The sequence below is a fragment of the Conger conger genome, chromosome 13 (assembly GCF_963514075.1).
Source record: "Conger conger chromosome 13, fConCon1.1, whole genome shotgun sequence".
NCBI lineage: Eukaryota > Metazoa > Chordata > Actinopteri > Anguilliformes > Congridae > Conger > Conger conger.
The window spans coordinates 9521824-9543059 of NC_083772.1; the positions used below are offsets into that span (position 1 = coordinate 9521824).

A 21236-nucleotide genomic window follows, 5' to 3' on the forward strand; every position below is an offset into this window, starting at 1 on the left:
GTTTGGCTCATTTTACACGTGTCCATCTGTCTAGCAGTAGCCCTAGACAGCTGCTGATATGCTGAATGGTACAGAGTGTGCGTGCATGTACTGTACGAGGTTTCAAACGAACGCCTCATAAAACCAAAATGAATGATTGTGCAGTAGAGTGCGTACCCTATCAAGAGTCCCTAGTACTCTTGCTAATGGAAACACCAGGCTTAGAGAAGAAGTGTTTGTATATAGATAAAAGTAGAATATAAACAGTCATTTACACCACTGAGGCACTGAAAGCTCGATAATGGCTTTTTGGTAAAGCCTGAGAAACTTTCTCTGTGTTTAGACTATATTAGTTTCCTTGTACTCGTAGTTCACAGTTGAAAAGCTTTCCTCCAGGGGTCAAAGACAAGCTTGTTCATCCCATCAAGCAAAGTTTATGTTGTCCTGTGTGTCTGTGAAAAGGCGAAGACTTTTTTTTAATTTCCCCACCTATCTCTTTCCACTATAGACACTTCTTGGGCCAGTTGCTTCACTCTCACATAAAGTGCATGCTCATTGCTGGACTGCAGGGCTATTCCAACCCCGACTTCAACCATCACCAGACTGCCAAATGAGCACTGTCACTGGCCCTTAATCTGGCAGAAACAGTTACTGTACATGTTTGCGGATGTAAGGTCACAGTGCTAGTAAGTCTCCTGAAAATCGCTATGCTAATCGGTTACCCTTAGAGTACATTACATTACATTACATTACATTAATGGCATTTGGCAGACGCTCAACAAATGTGTAAACCTTACTTTCGTTACTTACGTTATAATTAACCTACATTTGAACTTACATACAGCTGGTACAACCATCCACTGGACTCTCCTTTCACATGCTGGCAGTGTAGTGCATACATTACATTACATTCTTGGCATTTGGCAGACGCTCTTATCCAGAGCAATGTACAGTTGATTAGACTAAGCAGGAGACAATCCTCCCCTGGAGCAATGCAGGGTTAAGGACCTTGCTCAAGGGCCCAACGGCTGTGCGGATCTTATTGTGGCTACACCGGGATTTGAACCACTGACCTTGCGTGTCCCAGTCATTTACCCTAACCACTACACTACAGGCCACTCACAGCTGCGGTCAGGTGGAGGGGGGGCGTCCCGCGTGTGACGCGGCCGTGCCGAATGCTCCAGGAGGAGCAGCCTCTCCACATCCTGCGTGTGGACACACTGAGCTCATCCTGCTTGTGGACACACTGAGCTCATCCTGCTTGTGGACACACTGAGCTCATCCTGCTTGTGGACACACTGAGCTCATCCTGCGTGAGGACACACTGAGCTCATCCTGCTTGTGGACACACTGAGCTCATCCTGCTTGTGGACACACTGAGCTCATCCTGCTTGTGGACACACTGAGCTCATCCTGCGTGTGGACACACTGAGCTCATCCTGCGTGAGGACACACTGAGCTCATCCGGCGCGCGGACACACTGGGCCCATCCCACGTGTGACGAGGACACACTGAGCTCATCCCGCACACGGACACACTGAGCTCATCCCGCGCGCGGACACACTGAGCTCATCCCGCACACGGACACACTGAGCTCATCCCGCACACGGACACACTGAGCTCATCCCGCACACGGACACACTGAGCTCATCCCGCACACGGACACACTGAGCTCATCCTGCGTGTGGACACACTGAGCTCATCCCGCGCTCGGACACACTGAGCTCATCCCGCGCGCGGACACACTGAGCTCATCCCGCGCTCGGACACACTGAGCTCATCCCGCGCGCGGACACACTGAGCTCATCCCGCACGCGGACACACTGAGCTCATTCAGGGGCAGGTGCGCGGGGCCGTGACACCACGCGCTACGTCAGTTTGCCCTCCTGCCCACCCCGACAGCAGCTGCACCATTTCCCCTGCCCCGTTCCCCCCGGAGGTGCAGGACACACCAGTTCAACAGCTCTTATGTAAGAGAGAGGGGGAGCGAGGCTGAGAGATAAGACATCGCCTACAAAAAAAAAGAAAGCAGGAAGACTGAATGAAATGAAAAGATGAAAAATGAAAAGACGAGGCTGCACTCACTCTCAAAGCGAAGGCACCGACCAGCTCAGCTCACCAGCAGTCTGACACTAAGCACAGGCCAGGGCTTAACCTTTCCCCGGGCAGAGCACGGCCGGGCCTCCTGGGCTCTGTCAGACCCCAGTAATCTACCTCCAGCCAACTGAGCCTCTTAACCTTCTCCCTTTTCTCTCCGCACAAAGACACCTGTGGGATGGGGGTGGGGTTGAGGTGGGGCGGGGGGGCGGGGTGGGAGTGGGGGGGGGGCTTCACAATGACAAATCTGCTCAAACACACTACAGACAGGACATACACAGGCTTAGAGCCGGCCCAGCCTGCCCAATCCCTGCCGTTTCCATGGTGAGGAACACAGTTTTAATAGTCATCAAAAGAATAGTGCAGATGGAATTTTAATTTTAAGCCACCGTGTAACTAATAACTTATAACATACTAGTAATAACTCATAAACAATATCACCGAACTCAACAAGAGGACTGACTGCTGCATGTAAATGAAGGGGAAACTGATTTTAAAAAATGTGTTATTTCATTTTGTTATGCAGCTGCAGTTCCAAAATGATTCGTCTATTTTGGGAAGACCGGCCCTGATCCAGATTCTGGGACACCTCACCCTCTGCTGTGATTGGAGGGGGGGGGGGGTTTGGAGAGTTCTTAATCCCAGATTTATCATTAACCCTGCAGGCAGAAGTTAATCAGGAGCCTTTCTCTGAATAGGATCAAACCGAACCCATTTAACAGGACAACAATGCACAGGCAGCTGCCACCTGACCGCTAAAATTACATCTAAACTTCTCATTGAAAAGCTTAGCTCCTTCCCCATGGGGTTTTCCCTTTTTCTGTCCATTGTATGTATTTATTGTAGTTTGTTTTGCATCATTGAAACTGCCAAAAACAAGCATACATTCATTTTGGCAAAAAGCTTGTCTTTTAGGCAATTGTAATTCTTAGTAACTGTTGTTGAGGTTTGTCCACCAGACAATCTCATTGTTGTCGTTGATGGTGGTCAACTCCCTCCTCGGTTTCTGACTTCATAATCTGCTCTAAGAACCAGGCTGGTTTTGGGAAGGGGGGGGGGGGTTTCCTTCTTCTCTTTTTGTGAGAGTGCAGAAAGCCGAATCGCTCCCGACCAATTACCCTCCGCCGCCGTCACACTCCAGGCGCTGGAGGAAGCCTCTCGCACGAGGCCCCAAACGACGGCCACTAAACGTACCTGGCACCGCCGCGCTGCAGCAATGTGCAGATTAATCCCAAACTGATCCTCGCACCATTCCCACAGACAGCGCACGGTGCACCAGTGAAGCAGGCCGGGACGGGCGGATTCAACATTTAACGTCCCCTCAAACCGTCCGCAAGTTCACGTTTAACTTCGACATCATCGGCGCCAGCATCGTCTTCAACTTCATTTCCACATTAAAGCTCTCTTTTTTTGGGCCGCTCTCATAGAAATGAATCACATGTGTTATACAGAAACAGACCAGCATGCAGTAGAAGAAAACCGGTCCCGAATTTGTCTGTGCGAATCGTGCAGCCTTCCAACATGCAGCCTTCCAATATTATTCTCTCGGTATTTAAACATAAACTGTATCATGATAAACAGGATGTCATGTTAAACGGTTTAATTATAGCCTACCCCCCCTCAATCTTTTACCATTTGTCACTGTGTTTCTCAAACCAAGAAAGTATTGTACATTACAACCAATCTCCTGAAATTAAACAAACATATAGATTTGAATCGTGTTTCAGTTTTAACCGCTACTCATTACAGCAGCAGTGCCCCTTAAATGATGCCCATTAAATAAACTTTCTTTGCTCTTCCCACTGAATACTTCCGATCGAGGGAGGTAAAATGAGTGTTTAGTATAAGTTTCAACTGCCAGACAAAAGTGCCCTAGAATAAGTGACTGCCATCAAGTAAATGTAAGGAGAACATGAGTTGAAGGCACACAATAACACAAAAATAAGATGCTCTTTGTGCCAAACTCTAGTCGGCTGTTGTCATATAATGAGCACTTCAGTCTCAGTGGCTGTTTACTTAAGACTGTAAGGTCCCTTGTTTTGTTTTTTTACATGTATTTACTGAGCCAGTCAAGAGATATGTTATGTTGACTGCAGTTAAACGTTTCCTCCCTTTTTTCACTTGACCACAGGAACTGTCATGAGAGTGCACTCCAATTTTCACAAAGAAGCCAACTACAGGGCAGACAGCGATCATTCATTCCCCTCCGGCTGTAGCTTTCTCCTGGCCCTGAACAGTGCAAGTCCATTTCCCCCCTGGTCCACTGAAAAATCCCTCAGTCACTAAACACTCTATAATCCTTGTTTGCAAATGCCTTGCTGGCTCGTAAGCCTAATACAAACCGCCAATATTTACCAAGGACGCAGCGTGTTAGCGCTACCGGCCAGTTAACCTCAGCTGTCCCAAGCTCCCAACAATTGAAGATGCATTCCTGCCAAGCTTTGGAAAGTTGTTTATCCACAAATACAAGCCCGAATACTGCTGCTTTATGCAGGACACGAGGAAAGATGCAGAAAAAAACGATGCAATTATCCAATGAATTTTGTGCAACAGTTGCAGTCTGTAGTAATGTTCTGTCCCCATTCCACATATTTAAAACAAGTCCTCACATATTTTTTTACAAGTTCTGAAAAGCACTAAGAACAATTCAGCATACAGCATCCTTTCCTGTGAGATGTACCATATATATATGCTCAAAATCCATCTGAGGCAGTGGCAGTTCTTCCCGAAATAATTCTCAGATGACACCCTCTACGTGAGCAGCAGAAAACACATCTTCATGTACATGTCACGTTCCGGTGTTACTACGGCGCCCACGTGGCAGATCGGCTGCGCTCAGCGTGGAAGATTTTTGGAAGATCTTGCTCTGCCTTGTATTGACAGCAGGACCAGGCGGGACTGCGAGACGGACACAGAACCGGCCCGGCAGCTGCTCACTGCGGGGGGAACCGCCCCACACTGTCCCCCGGGGCTCTGTGTGTGGGGTAGCACACTGGTAACTCTCACGAGACTCAACCAGCAGGCATGTCTCCTGCCTTCTACGACTGAAGACCACCCCTTCCCCACTCCTGAATCTCAACCCCAACGCCAACCCCAGAACCCAGACTAAATGACAAACTACAGGGAAAATGGGAGCACTTATGACAAGCAGAGACATTTAGATGGAGAAGGAGGAGAAGGAGAAGGAGAAGGAGAAGGAGAAGGAGAAGGAGAAGGAGAAGGAGAAGGAGAAGGAGAAGGAGAAGGAGAAGGAGAAGGAGAATAAAAGCAGATGAAGATCTCCTCCAGGTTTCTACTCTTACCTCCATCTTCCTGTAACTGGCTGGTACTCCTACAGCAGAGTGACTGGGAGAGGGGGGGCTATCCTGGTCTCTGCATTCTTCTGGGTCCTGGGTCCAAAGCGCGCTGCTCTCCTTCAGGGCTGGGTGAGCTGTCGTCCCCGGAGCGGAGTCAGGCTGCAACAACAGTGGAACAGCGGTCAACAGCGGACACGTCGCCGAAGGCGGCCACAGGAGACTCAGACAGGATGGGGTCTGTGTAGGCCGGCCCAAAAACACAACAAGGGGCCGAGGTCAACCACGGAGACAGGAAGGAGAAGAGAAGAAAATGAAAACTCGATTCCTTTTGACAGAAAACAAGTGAACAAGACCAATGTCCGCGGAGGTTTCCTTCAGATGTGGAGAAGAAAAGTCTACAGTGCCGATGAAGATCTCTCTGAAGATGCAGCTTCTTGTTCTACTGTTTGCCATCAGTGGTGGACTTCAATTGTAAAAGGTTTTCTCAAAAACTCTGGAAATGTGAATGCGACACAGCCCCGCCCACGTCTAGAAGACATGTATCATTCTCAGAGCGACAGTAAATGAACAAAGCCTCACAAACAGCTTCCTCTCTCTCTCTCTCTCTGCGCCGCAGATATAAACCAAAGAGGGCACATTTCTTCTTCTCGGAAAAAAACAGTGGTGGCTGAAGAAATGATGCTCGCTGCCACAGTATGAGGGGGTGGGGATGGTGCCCATAAACAGTACTACACAGTCCCAGAAGCAGCACGGACGGACAATAGCCATCTGTGTCCAGTGCCTTCAGCCAAACTTCAGAGAAAAGCCCGGCTCGGAGCGGAGGAAACAGCCTCTCGACGGAGGTCTTCCGGCTGGGCTCTTCGTGAAGTGTGAGCGCCCGTTGGTCTTCGTGCGGTGGTCTCACACCAATGGGACAATGCCACCATCAACGTTCACCACCCCAGTTGTCACTGCATTTCCACCGCTGGCATGGCCTCTCTGAAAGACCTCGCCACCTCGCACACTCCCGTTTCTGCTCTTTGGGTCCGGCACCCTTAAGGACGCACTCTCTCCTGACCACATCGAGCAGCACGGGGGAAGCTCTGCTTGCATTCTGATATATGGTGCACATTGCACATTGCACCTTGTATGATATCGGCAGTCGTACTTGCCAAGATTAGTTGGTTGGTCGACAAGTTGGTTGCCTTGGTACCAACTCTTAGATGAGCATACCGGCCCTTAATTTTTTTTTGCCCGTTTTCTCCTTCTGCAGTTATGAATTCCATCTGGTCTTAACTACCACAGATATGCATAATTTAGTTATTCTTGTATAACAATTATCTGTATTCCCAGATCATCCAATGTTACTGTTTTTGTATGCAACCAAGAAGATCAGAATAATAGCTGGATTTGATCCAGTGGAATGAGAATAGAACTCTCACAAAATAAAAACCTGACTCATATTTCAATATTTTTAAACAAATAAAGATTCTAAAAATCATAGTTACTTTACAACTATTAGCCTTACGAACAGTTTCTACATCTTTGTAGTGCCGCTGTAGTTTCATAGCCTGGTGTTTAGCCTCAGAAGACCACCGTGAATATTGCCATAAAGATTCGCATAATGCTGATTATTGCAGTTCTTACAAAACAAAGTTACAAAAATACAGTCTTTCATCCATCTGAAGAGTCATTGGACAACCAGGATTACATAAATAAGGCCTGACACTCCAAAGCAAACATCCCGAATTAGGACTGAGGGGAATGTGTTTGAGATCACGCCCCCCGCACCAGCGTGGCTTTGAGCACCCCACCAACCCTCTAAAAGTACGAGATTAACACCTGGAGAAGTGTTGGGCCAAGCACACAATGACCAGGCTCAACCACTCAAACAGACTGGCTGAAGACGCAGGAGAGGATGTCTGTACTAAAATCCAACGCGTGTCATCAGGATCAGGAGGGAATGTCACTGCAGTGGAGGCTTATTAGATTCCAGTGGCTGCTGAACTCAAAGCCTGTTGAAAGCAGGAGTCTTCTCGTCGTAACAGGGAGGGAAAAGAATACCACACATTTAATTAGGTGCGCAAAATGAATCCCCGCAGAATTAATCTCGTGAAAGCTGAAGTTTTAAAATGTTTTATTTGGGCAAACTGCATGAGAAAAACCACCTTCGGCGTTATAAATGGGGGGAAGAAGAGAGTAAGTGGACTGTATAGACTCTGGGAATACAGAGACTGTTAAACCACAGGCTATGAACAGCAATCCATTCTTACTGCAGGGGAGGGAAATATACAGCCATTTTAGACATTTTTGCCATTGGTTTCTCCGGGTCAACCTGTACCAATGTGATTGGGTTAATGAAACACTCTGGTACTACAAGAACAAATTCAGCATTGTAAAAATCCACGTTGGCACCCAGTCTTTGGTAACCTTTAAAGGCCAGCACCAGGAGTCCAGAGATTGGTATGCCACATTAATTCTCCTTGGCCAGGACTACTGATCGTACAGCTGGAGACCACATACCACAAGAAAACAAAAGAAGAAAAAAAAAGAATTATTGAAGAAATAATTAATTATATAGAAGAATAACAGGCTTCCACTCCCAGCACAATATGTCAAATTAACGAGGTCCCGCTGCTGCAGTAGTCCCCTCCTACACGATCTCTGGAGGCTCTTGGTGCTTGTGCAGGTGAAGCCCAACTTATCAGCCTGCCGGTGGATCCCACCTTCCAAGGTCATCAAATCTGCACTTCCTCTTTCTGCCGGAACATGATTACGGCCCGCTTACTTGACGACTATTAAGTATCCATATTGCATATGCAACATGTATACTTAATAGCAGGCAGGTAATCGGGTTCAGACGTGGCCTAACTCCTGCCCAACCTACAGACCTACCCACACCTACAATGGCCTATCACAGGGCCAGAGGACACAGCAGACTCCTCCCCCCAGCCGTTCCCCGCTGCCACTCACCAGTCTCTTGCGGGTGACGCCGGGCGTGTGAGAGGGGGAGGAGCCGGAGCTCAGGGCCTCCTCGATGTCCAGGTTGAGCCGGTCCAGTTTCTTCATTAGCTGGGTCATGGACTCGGACCAGGGCGGGAGGACCTGGGGAGTGACGGCGGAGAGGACCAGTGAGGAAACGGAGACAGCGCGACGCATTCAGACAGGTATGCTCCCACTCGTTATCAGTTACAGGACTGGCTGGCCCACATTGGCAGCGAATGCTTGGTAGACCACAGCTATTCAAACGCTATGCCAATGGAAGCAATCGCAGGACATCTGTTACATTTTAAATTAGCCTGAGTTCCCTGGAAATCTTGAACTCATTCTCTTTTTAACCACGTATTTCCATAGAGACACATCCAAGTCTGTATTTATGTAGTGTCAGACCACTTTCTTACCAAGACTGGAGCATCGATGGAACAATGAAGGAGGGCCCAGTTAAAATAGTGCACCATTTCTTGACAGAATTAGACACTAACCACCGCCCTAAACGCACCGCATTCTCAATTGCTGGGACACAGGCTTGAGGAAGCCTGTTTGGATTAATAGATTAATGTTGTATCCCAATTGACTTTTAAGATGAAAATGTCTGGACATACCAATTCATTTCTGAGTCCTATAAAACACAAAAACATTTTGGGGGGTGAGCAAATTCAACAGATGAAGATATCACCACCCACAAACAGAAACCTGATGCACAACACACATGCAGGGAAAACGCACAGTAACACACATATGAGGGAAACACAAAGTAACCGAATATGGGGGGAACACACACACACACAGGAAAAGCACGCAGTAACACACACACAGGGAAACACACAGTAACACACACACAGGGAAAACACAGTAACACACACACAGGGAAACACGCAGTAACACACACACAGGGAAAACACGGTAACACATAGACAGGGAAAACACGCAGTAAAACACACACACAGGGGAAATGAACAGTAACACACACAGGGGAAACACGCAGTAACACACACAGTAACACACACACAGGGGAAACACACAGTAACACACACAGTAACACACACACACAGGGGAAACACACAGTAACACACACACACGGGAAACACACAGTAACACACACAGTAACACACACACAGGGGAAACACACAGTAACACACACACAGTAACACACACAGGGGAAACACACAGTAACACACACAGGGGAGACACACAGTAAGACACACACAGTAACACACACAGGGGAAACACACAGTAACACACACACAGTAACACACACACACAGGGGAAACACACAGTAACACAAATAGAGGGGAGCACAAGGCATGCGCGTCGGACACGACTCGAGGAATTCCTCACTCCGGCCTTTCATTGCTCCCAGACCCCTGGTGTGTATAAATAGCCTGCTCCGCACACAAGACAGGAGCAGGGATTGGGAATCTGGAGATCCCAGCTCATTAACTACCAGGAAGCGCTTCAGTCACCAGGCCCTAAATTAACGCTGCTGCCATTATTGGGCCGAGTTGGGCGGGGGAGCCGGGGGAGCAGGGTTGTTTTCGAGACCCCGGGGTTGGGGCGTTGCGTAACATCCCGACTCTGAAGTCACGGAGCCCCACAAAGACATCCCTTCACGTCCCCCCCCCCAATGAAAGTCCGCGAAACGTCGTCCGCGCGTCGACTGTGACCGGCGGAGCCTCCCGGGGTCTGTCAGGCCCTCTCCGCAGCATCAAAGCCCCCTCTCATCCCCGACACAATCCCCCCATTCAGGGGTGTCGTCTCCCAGAAAGGCCACATTTGTCCCAAATTCCCAGTGGCTGGTGTTCCGGGCCCTGCGTCGAGGATCGGGTGGGTGGGGGGGATGATCCTATCTTTGGGACTCGTAAAAACTCCAGGAATGTGGTAATGCTCCCGAACCTCACCTCGGCCAATTAGGCTCCGGATAGCAGAGAACGCCTTCGCCCTACCACACCCCCCCCCCCATGGCATCTCTCTCACAGGGGACCCTGAAGGGCCACAGGGGGCAGGGGTTGGCACTGTGTGGACCACTCTAAACCAGGGCTGCAGTGTGAAGCCAAGGGCAGGCACCCACAAACGGGAACAGTGCTTTGGCTAGGGGCCACTTCTCCACTGCCTGCTCGGTTTACATGCTACGGAGATCAATGAAGCACTTTGATACAAGCTGAAAAACATAGCAGATGACACAAAAACAAAATACTTTTGTGACTCTGTAATCTGCTAGGTCTGGGTTGTTATAGGCCAACAGTTTACCATGGGGCACAAATGCAGTTGGATCTTATAGTCCAGCAAGAGAATGCTGGCTACCCAAGCTGTTGCCCCCGATCTTCAGGAATGGTAAATGGTAAATGGTTGGCATTTATATCGCGCCTTTATCCAAAGCGCTGTACAATTGATGCTTCTCATTCACACACACACACTCACACACCAACAGCGATTTGCGGCCAAGCAAGGCACCAACCAGCTCGTCAGGAGCAATTGGGGGTTAGGTGAGGGGGTTGCTCAGGGACACTTTGACACACCCAGAGTGGGATCAAACCGGCAACCATCCAACTGCCAGATGACAGCTCTTACCTCCTGAGCCAATGTTGCCCCACAAGGAAGAAATTTCCTCTAATATTCTGATTGGTCCATACAGAGTTAAACAGCCTTTAACACTGGTGGAATATAGGCTAAACTGTGCTAGTCACCGTCAGCGATATGTCGGTAACGTACAGCAACGCACTGCAACTGATGAGGGGGAGAGGAAAGAGGTGAAAAGCCAGTAACAGACACCAGACGCACCAGCTAGATCCCCCGACCACCCAGTCACCTGACTGACCTGAGCCAGGGAAAGTGCCTGTCACCTCCCCTGCCCTCAATCCTGGAGGAATGACCTAAATCTGAGCGATCCTGACTTGACCTCTGACCCCTGAGCCCAAGGGTCATGCGGGTCAGAAAGGACTCTCCCTCTCCACCTCTGCCAGCACTGGAGCGCATGTCCTTCCCTATTAGTGTTGGCTTCATGGTAACCACACACACAAAACTGCACTGAAAATCAGGAGTCCCGTTATATTATCCATAAAGATCCAAAGAAAACAAATGCAATCTTGATTAATAAAATCACAACTGTATTTTACATGTTTGTTTAGTTTTTTTTTCAAATTGAAAGCAACACAGTTCTTGTCCACTACATAAAGACTTTGTATTGGTTGTTTAGAGAAGGTTTATTGCATAACGGGCAGAGTTTTTTTAAATCAGTTCTGTTAAAAAAACAAAACACAATAAAAAGGAAATGTTATTATTCGCCAGTTTAAATATGCGAAAAGAGAAATATGCATCTTTATATTTGCGCTTAACGAACACGCTTAAAGGCAAAAGAGTGATTGTAGGGTTTCTACGCATTTAACCGCGCCATTAGCAGGATATACCAAAATTACAAAGAGAGCCAAACGTAACAAAACGAAGCAAAAGTATTTTTCTGTCAAACAAGATAGGTCTTTAGAGCTGGGGGCTCCAATAACGTGTTTTACGGATGCATTAGCAGAGATATTGTCATCTGTTACCGCAATCAGAAGTATACGTGAGCAAGTGGCGTCATCTGCAGGACGTGGGTTGCGTTCGCTTCTGCAGAAAGACGGCGCATAGCCTACCATCACGAGGAGGACGCGCTCGAATCCAACGCTGGTTTTAAACCAAGCGTGCACTTTAGCACCGCGGTGCAAAAATCCACATTTGGATGCTAACGTTACAATTGCCAGATTTTTACATGTGAACATGACCTTACACTCAGACTTCCCAGCAGCGCTGTCCACCAACGCTGCAGTCTACACCTCTAAATATAGGCTGCTGACAATAACAACAAACAAAACATCGCAGTTCGGTTATTGATTTTATGAATGAGTGTGCTTGATATTTTCCATTCGGTCTGTTGGTAATAGTTTACTGTGTAAACATGTCCGCAGTCGAAATTCCACCTCCATAGCAACCTACCCCATACCAACCAACATACACAAAACACCTGAAGCAACAAAAGGCTCAACGAGAGAAACCCTGGAACTGATCAAGGACCTCGTCCGGTTTAAAAAGCACGCCTCTCTCTATAGGCTGCCTGAATACTAGGAGCTCGGAATGTCAGCCTTTTCGTGGAATGAGCGGAATTCCAGGGACTTCGGACAAGCTGTGTATGAACTGTAGCCTTGATTCATTTTACTCGCCCTTTCTCTTGCATTCAAATGGTGGAGGGAAAAAGAGGCCCTGCCATGGAAACGGAACTGGTATGAGCCAGTCCTCTGGATCGATTCATTAACGCTATCTAAAGGGAGAAACAAAAAATGCCCGGGGGAACATGACTTTATCAGTGCAAATTAGCCACATTGTAACCCACTGCATTTCCCCATTGTCATTTAAATGAGGATTGAAGTACCCTTCTTCGCCATAGTTCTGGGCTTGGTGCCCACTCTGTGCCACCCACATTGAGTACCAGGAATCAAGATGGAGGATCAGAATGTTACAATCAAATGTACAGTTCAAGAGGGCTGCTGCCAAACCCGGCGTCTTGAATATTTAAATTAAGCCCCTTAGTTCTCTCGTGTACATTAATCTTGATGCCAAACTACCACCAGCTCTTGTGTGCAACTAATACATGCATTGAATTGACGGTAACATCTTTGCAACACGCAATCACAATGACCTAACCCGAACCGCTTAAAGCTGCGTGCCACATGAAGCAATGCTGCCCTCTGCTGGCAAACATTGAAACAAACTGTCTGAATGTTGGTTTGAAACCTGCTCGGAACGTGATTTTACCGCAGTCTTCAGTGACTCTCTCGTGGCACTGGCGGGGAACGAGGACACGACACAATACAAATGGGTGACTCCGGGTCATTTCTCGTGGTCAATGGATAAGCAATCACTGTACTAAAAAAAAAGATTCAGATATCCTGCGGTCCTCCAAATAGAAAATGGAAAGCCACTCTTGGAAACGTGTTTCCATTCACCTTCTCATTTCCTCTCAGAGCTGTTCGACAAGTACAACATTTTTAACACTCAAAAGTCCTTACAACCTTGCTGGAAATGATGCAGGAAATGACACAACCCACATTTCAATCTGTTTTCATTGTTATTGCCCACACAGCGATCAGATTTTTAGATTCAGATTATCTTATTCTTAATGAATACTGCGTGGGATGGAGTAGTCAGATCATCAAAACATCTGTGAAAAAATGGATAAGTGATAGAAGCACCTGACGGAGACTTACGTTCAGTAACTTACATTAGCGCGTCAGTCGTCTGCAAAGCACAGACGACGACAAATTAATTTTATGACTGAAAAGCTCCTTCATGATAGTGCTGTCCTGAGCTGGCACAATATTTACAGCCCGGGAAGTCTGAGATGTGCTTTTCATTCCATTTAAAGGCCAATCAGCTTTAGAGCACACGTCCGACAGAGCATGAAGGGAAGAGAGCAGAATACGCTCCTCCTTAAACTCAGAGGCCGATATTATGAACAGGCAAGGCAAGCAACTGGGAGGGGCCCCCAAGGGCCGAGTGTTAGGTAACATGATGACAGTGGGAGTCAGACAGAAGGGCCCTGTGCCCCCCCGGTCCCTACAATACCCTCTGAGCTTGGGAGGCTTAAAATAAGAAGTGTTACTATCACAAACACCCACCTCCTTAAATATCAAAAGGAACATTTCTCTGAGTTAACAGGGAGTGATAGTGACAACATGTGCAGCTGTTCAAATTCACACTGTATGTTTCGCACCTACAGATGAGTCAAATCGAATAAAAAAGACATCATGAATACTGCACTTTAAAAATATATTTGTCACAAGAATATGCTTATCCTGGCTTTAGCCCCCCGTAAAATCCAGCCGAGCGGGACAGTGGCAAAGCAGAACTCCCCAGGTGGCATTTAAGGCGCAAGATCACAAATATGCCATGAGAATGTTCTTAACTGAACATTCTAATACTGATGTTATAGAACACCAGGACATTCCAAAAGACACACTCTTCAGGAAATGAAGAAACCTTGGGAGGAACCAGACTCAATGGCAGGAAATATGAAGGGGTTAAAATTCCTCCGTTCAGACACAGCGATCACCTGACATGACCATGCCATCACCCTGCTCTACTCCCTGCCTACCTTCACGTTCACCTAACGGAGTCACCTTGAACCCCTACATGGGAGACAGGAGAGAGAGGAGGCACAGAACGCTTGCTATAAACATATGTAAGTGCGCGCACACACACACACACAGACACAGACACACACACACAGACACACACACACAGACACAGACACAGACACAGACACAGACACACACACACACACACACACACACAGACACAGACACACACACACACACACACAGATACAGACACAGACACACAGACACACACTCAGACACACATACACACATTTTGTCCCTGCACTATCTGCCATGTTGAACTTCTGTCTTTTGTATAAAAATCCACCTCTTAGATTCCCAGCATTCTTCTACACTCTTCCCCAAACATCAACCCCATCAACCCCCCCCCTTTCCTCCACCACACTGGCCAGTTTGACTGAAGGCCGGTATGCCCTTGCCCTGCACCTTAGTCCTTCTGTCTCACCAGCCTGTCCGTCTGGACCGGTAAAGTGTCCGAAAGTTTTGGAAAGCACAAGAGTAAAGTTTTATGTGGGTTTGTTCTACTCCCTCATTACATTGACCAATAAACCACAGCCCTGTGTCCAAGTGCACACAAATGTCCAGGTGAGGGCCATAAAAGTGGGAGGGATACTGCTTTTGGTGGGGGTGTGGGCTCAGGGTTCAGTGACCCCACCCCCCCCAGGGTCAAAGAGAGAGAGACTGGAAAAAGCCACAAATCTCCTCTGACTTGTTTAAGGAAATAACACGGTGTGTAACAGGTCAGATGAGTTCACTGTTTGGGGAACTACAATGCGTGAAAAATTCAGTTGGGGGGAAAAAAACCCCCCCCAAAAAAACAGTGACTGTTTTCATTCTTTGAAGGGTTTTGTTTTTTTGGCTATCCTTGTTTCACTGTACTAAGAGTGAGGAGAACATTCCCAAGCACCTGCAAAACAAACCTGGCAAGGAAAAACAGAAAAGCCGGAGAAGAACAACAACAGAAAGTGGTGACTGGGTCTACCTAGGAGAGAAGCGGGTCTTTGTTTGTCTGCAGTGGGAGAGAGCACCTGCACAGCGGGGTGTTCTGCTGTATCTCACCGGGGCCAACGTCTCCAATGTTCCTGCACAATTCTTGGAAGTAATCTGCCAGCGTCCCTTGATGTCTTGTTTAATTTCTGCTCTCAAAGATAATTTGATCCCGGCAGAGCAGAGAGAGAAGTTCAGAGGACTGGGAAGAAGTAAGGGAGCTCGAAATACCAAATCAGTCACTTACAGTTTCCAAGGATTTTTTGTTCCAGGATACTGAATGAGGAATTAACTCGATATGAATACATAAAGGCGTGTTGGAAAAGTCTATGATTCATACTGTAAGTTAAATGTATTCCAGTTAATGACAGAAGACTGGAAGATGTCAAATTCTGGTTGTCCTTTGAAGAGTTGCACAAGGATCATTGATTTTTAAATATTTTATATTACTTTCATTTAACAAGCAGGATAACTCGTTTTCATTTGAGAATTCTCTTTTGCAGTGACCGTCAAGCGGCAGCAAATCGGTCAGGGAACGCCAGGCCCTGAGTATAATCAGAGCGGTTTTCCCGTGAAGCGGTGGGCAGGAGCACTCACCTCCTGGCTCTCCGGCCGACAGCCTCCGTTACACACGGCGTCCCGGCCCGTGCCCACGCCGTTCCTCGTCAGCTCTCCCCGGCGCCGCCGTCCCGCCAGGAAGCCCCTGCACTGCGGCAGCTCCGGGAACGCGCCGTCGTCATCCTCGGAGGAAGAGTCCGGCGCGGGGGGGCCCTCGGAGATGAAGGTGCGTCCGCGGCAGTGCTGGGAGCAGTCGGAGAAGGCGATGGAGCTGGGCTTGTGTTTGACGATGCGAGGCAGCTCCGGGCGGACCCCCGCAGTCACACAGCGCTCTGAAGGGCCCGCGCTGAGGTCCGGCTCCCCCTGGTGGCCGGGAGGTGCAGGACAGAGGGTCAGGGCGGGGGAATCCGGCACAGCGGCACAAGCCGGGCTTTGCGCATCCGGGCCTGCGCCAACATTCCGCTCACAGCCCCGCACTTCCCGGGAATCGCACGAGGCGGGAGCACTTCCCGGGAAGTTCGCCGGAGCGGAATCCGCGCCCGGCTCCCGCTCGATGAGCGGCCGGGAGCTGGAGACGGGACTCAGCCGAGCGGCGCGGTCCGGGACGTCTACACGCCCCCGCGAAGAGACGACACCGGCACTCACACAGGGGTCCCCGTCCGCCCCTCCGGCCCCACACAGCTCAGGGCCGGCTGGGTCCGCCCTCCCACGTGGCCCAGAGGGCTCCCCGTCCTCCAGAGAGGAGGCGAAGACCACGGCCCGGCCCCCGGACGACTCCAGCACCGAGAAGGCCGCCGCGGGCGACCCCGGCCCCAACGGCGTCTGCCCTCCTTCCAACGTCACCGTGGTTACCATTTCCATTCCGCACTCTAAGATCTGGCACCATCCAATGGGCGGATCCGGACGCGAGGTTCGGCCATCTGCACCGAAAGTCTCAAATGGGCAGAGCCGCTAAAGCGCGCATTCCTGTGTGCGGGATCAGTCGGCATGAACGAGGCAAGTCACCTGCAAGAGAGGCACAAGAGAAGGCACTTACTATTTACACTCGACACTTTGTGAAGGATTTTACCATAGCCCAAACCCAGACTGGGATCGCATAGAACTGACACTTGAAAACCGTTTCCAGAGAATGTCATCAGAAATTCTGTAATAGCTGATATGATAAAATATTAGGATGTAACGGGGCAGAATGTTATCCTCCAGTTTTCGCCTCTGTTTGGAAGGTCCAATTAAAAACTATAGGCCCATCTCACTGCTGCAATTTCCTCAGGAAGTTCTCTGCCGCGCAAACTTTCACACAGGCACTTTCCACAGCTGACTAATCCCTTCCCATACTGCAGTGGGTCAGCAGAACCGCTGCAGCTACTGCACCCCAGGGATCGGGCAGCAGGTGGATCACAGGCAATCATCGCTCAATCACTCACTCCGACCAGGACGAGGGAGCGACGTGGGGCAGGGACGCCCTGCAGCCACAATCCCTCCAGCCCCGGGGGAGGGCGATTGTTCAGGAATTACTTTGAAGCCGGGAAAAGTCAGAATTCCAAGCGGGCTGCTGGGAGCATTGCTGAGCCAGGCCTGCCTCTCCGAAGGCCCGTTCCCTGTGTTTTAGGAAAGTTATTTATAGTTTGTTGAGAGTTCCTACTCAGGAATGTAAAAACACAGCTTGAGCTGAAAACAGGCAGCCGTCCTGCGGAGGAAAGGCATGGGAAACCCTCTTTCACACACGTTTCTCAGCTTCGTAGTCTGCCTTTTGTTTTCCTTTCGTTTTTTTTTTTTCTCCCCCTGAAGGTCCGAGCCCCCTGCCCCCCTGCCCCCCTGCCCCCCTGCCCTCCCCTGGCTGGCCGTAAATTAGGCAGCTGAAACGGGAACAAAGCCAGCAGGTCCGCTGGAGCCCGGCGCAGCAGTGGGTCCCGCTCGGGGACCGGGAGAGGAGCAGTCAGAGTTTAACATCTGGCCCGGGCCCCGCCGCTCACGTCTGGATACGTCTCCGGCACCGTCCCGGTGACATCACTGCACTCAGGAATTTGGACACGCTGTCCCGGCCGGTGATTTACCACCCGTCAGACTCCGACTCCCCCCGGCCCGATTGTGCCAATAACCCCCCTCACCCCTGCATTAGCCCCCGCTAAAAAACACCCCACAGTAACCTGCATCTCGCTCTTTCAGGGTCTGTGCTGTTCTTTTAGAAACCAGTTTCACCAGTTTAATCATATCTGTACAGTGGTTTACTAGAGGTTTTTTATTTTGCACACAAAGTGTCTGTCATGGACATAACCATATGTTTTTATTTTCCAGTGTGATTAGGATGAATTTCTCATTTTCAAAACTAAGCTCGCACATTATGTAATTCAGCCATTGAGTGAATAGAATATTGTGAATGGCACATAGTTTGCATGCCTAGGACAATATTCTGAATGACCACACAGTCTATATTTAACTTTTTTGGTTGGCCCACAGTGTACAGTATCTTGCGTACCCTTTAAGGACACTCTTTTAAGAAAATGATCGTTTGTTTTGCGCTTATAAGTACTGTGGTGACTGCCTGCCAGGCAGGATGATGTCACCAGGAAGAGCATTGTAGCAGGATGCTGGCATTCAGGCGATGTGGAAATGTCACTGTTCAGTTCCCACGTCCAGCTCTAAACTAAGCCCCTTCCTGCCTGGCACGGCAGCGTGTGCAACCGCAGCGCGACATTAATTTAAAGTCTTGAGGAAGAAAGCGAATGGAAACAAACCCCAGGGACCACTGAGCTGGGCACACTGTGCACGCACCTGGGCTGGATTCAGAAGACATCTCCGGGTTTGGACCGAGCAGGAGTGCTGATCCAAAATTGATTTAGCCTTTTAGCGCATAATGGATTTTGCCCGAGATTAGGGTATGGATCAAGGAAAATGGATCAGTGTCCGTATTCTGAGATGGTTTACGAATACGAGTCCTGGTCTGTAAATCTACCTATAGCAGGGCGATCCATTTGAAGATTGTGTGCCAACTGTTAATTATTACAGCTCTTAATTATTGAATTATCCAAATCATATCTTGAGCTGACGTTTGTAAAGGCACCAACTACAGCCACAGGCTGCAAGATCTTACTGCGCTCAAGTGCAAGAGTGAGCCAGCATAGTTTATAGAGCAGTCAGAAAACTAAAACTAAGGTCGCTAATTGGTTGGAACAAAACCCAGCACGCAGAGCAGCCCTGCAGGAGTTGTGCGCCCTTGCCCTGACATCCACAACCAAACATTTCCTCTGTGTTTTATTCTCTCCTCCAGCATGTGTGAAATAATTCATTTCTCAGAACACAGAATAAAATATGTAATAGGGAAAAAAGCGAGGGTACTAGCAGAAGGGGGGTTTTAAATAAAATAACGCTGCGTGGAATCAGTGCCCTGCAGTGTGTGGAATCAGAGCCCAGCACTGTGTGGAATCAGTGCTATGTGGAATCAGGGCCCTGAGCTGTGTGGAATCAGGGCCCTGAGCTGTGTGGAATCAGGGCCCTGTGCTGTGTGGAATCAGTGCTGTGTGGAATCAGGGCCCTGAGCTGTATGGAATCAGGGCCCTGTGCTGTGTGGAATCAGGGCCCTGTGCTGTGTGGAATCAGGGCCCTGAGCTGTATGGAATCAGGGCCCTGAGCTGTATGGAATCAGGGCCCTGTGCTGTGGGGAATCAGAGCCCAGCACTGTGTGGAATCAGTGCTGTATGGAATTAGGGCCTTGAGCTGTGTGGAATCAGGGTCCTGTGCTGTATGGAATCAGTGCTGTGTGGAATCAGGGCCCTGTGCTGTGTGGAATCAGGGCCCTGAGCTGTGTGGAATCAGGGCCCTGAGCTGTGTGGAATCAGTGCTGTGTGGAATCAGTGCTGTGTGGAATCAGGGCCCTGAGCTGTATGGAATCAGGGCCCTGTGCTGTGGGGAATCAGAGCCCAGCGCTGTGTGGAATCAGAGCCCAGCACTGTGTGGAATCAGAGCTGTGTGGAATCAGGGCCCTGTGCTGTATGGAATCAGTGCTGTGTGGAATCAGGGCCCTGTGCTGTGTGAAATTAGAGCCCTGAGCTGTGTGGAATCAGGGCCCTGTGCTGTGTGGAATAGCGGCCCAGCGCTGTGTGGAATAGCGGCCCTGCGTTGTGTGGAATAGCGGCCCAGCGCTGTGTGGAATAGCGGCCCTGCGTTGTGTGGAATAGCGGCCCTGCGTTGTGTTGAATAGCGGCCCTGCGTTGTGTGGAATAGCGGCCCTGCGTTGTGTGGAATAGCAGCCCTGCGTTGGGTGGAATAGCGGCCCAGCGCTGTGTGGAATAGCGGCCCTGCGTTGTGTGGAATAGCGGCCCTGCGTTGTGTGGAACAGCGGCCCTGCGCTGTGTGGAATAGCGGCCCTGCGCTGTGTGGAATAGCGGCCCAGCGTTGTGTGGAATAGCGGCCCTGCGTTGTGTGAAAGCAGCAGCTGACAGCGGCCCTGCGCTGTGTGGAATAGCGGCCCAGCGTTGTGTGGAATAGCGGCCCTGCGTTGTGTGGAATAGTGGCCCTGCGTTGTGTGGAATAGCGGCCCTGCGTTGTGTGAAAGCAGCAGCTGACAGCGGCCCTGACTGCGGGAACACAGAGGTCTTATCACAGCCCCTCTGAGCGGGCTGGGAAAGCACACTGCTGCAGGGGGAGCAGGTAAACGCACACCTGGACTGTCAAAAGAGCTGAAGCTTTAACCTTCACTGCAGAGATAAGAACAGAGCTGTCCACCGCCAGATAAGAGCAGGACCTCACACCTCACAGTTGCAATACGGCGAGATTGCTTACATGTTAAATGCATATCTCTTTCAATGCAGACATTTCACTGTAAGTGCTCATGGAAAGCAGATATATTTTGTTTCATTTGTTAATGCTGGTCACACAAATTCAATTGAATTCAGTTTTATTTGTATAGCGCTCTAAGCAGAGGACTGTTCCAAAGTCACTTTACAGACTACAGAAGGGAGAAAAAAGGGGAAATATCAGCCCAGAGCCCTAAGCCCCCAAATAGCACACCAGGTAAACAACTCCCTCATGGAAAGAAAAGCCCTCAAAACCATGATGAGAAAAATACATAATATCCAAAAACAAACATTTTTAAAAATAATGAAAAGTCACTGTATAGAAACATATGGCACAGAATTTCAAACAGACACAAGTTTCAGCAGTGCTACAGTCCTGCAGTCCTGTTATGTGTGAATGT

At 49.2% G+C, this 21236-nt stretch overlaps 1 protein-coding gene across 1 annotated transcript in view; it reads right to left on the reverse strand.

Moving 5' to 3' along the window:
• The window catches only part of LOC133107713 (stAR-related lipid transfer protein 13-like), a 107940-nt gene extending 91797 nt beyond the window's left edge, over nt 1-16143 (reverse strand). Inside the window, exons 1-3 of the mRNA XM_061216828.1 lie at nt 16082-16143; nt 8325-8456; nt 5379-5531 (exon numbers count right to left, since the gene is read on the reverse strand). Of these exons, the coding sequence (XP_061072812.1) occupies nt 5379-5531; nt 8325-8432 (261 nt within the window). The 5' untranslated portion in view covers nt 8433-8456; nt 16082-16143. The remainder of the gene's footprint in view (nt 1-5378; nt 5532-8324; nt 8457-16081) is intronic.
• Nucleotides 16144-21236: the final 5093 nt, after the last annotated feature.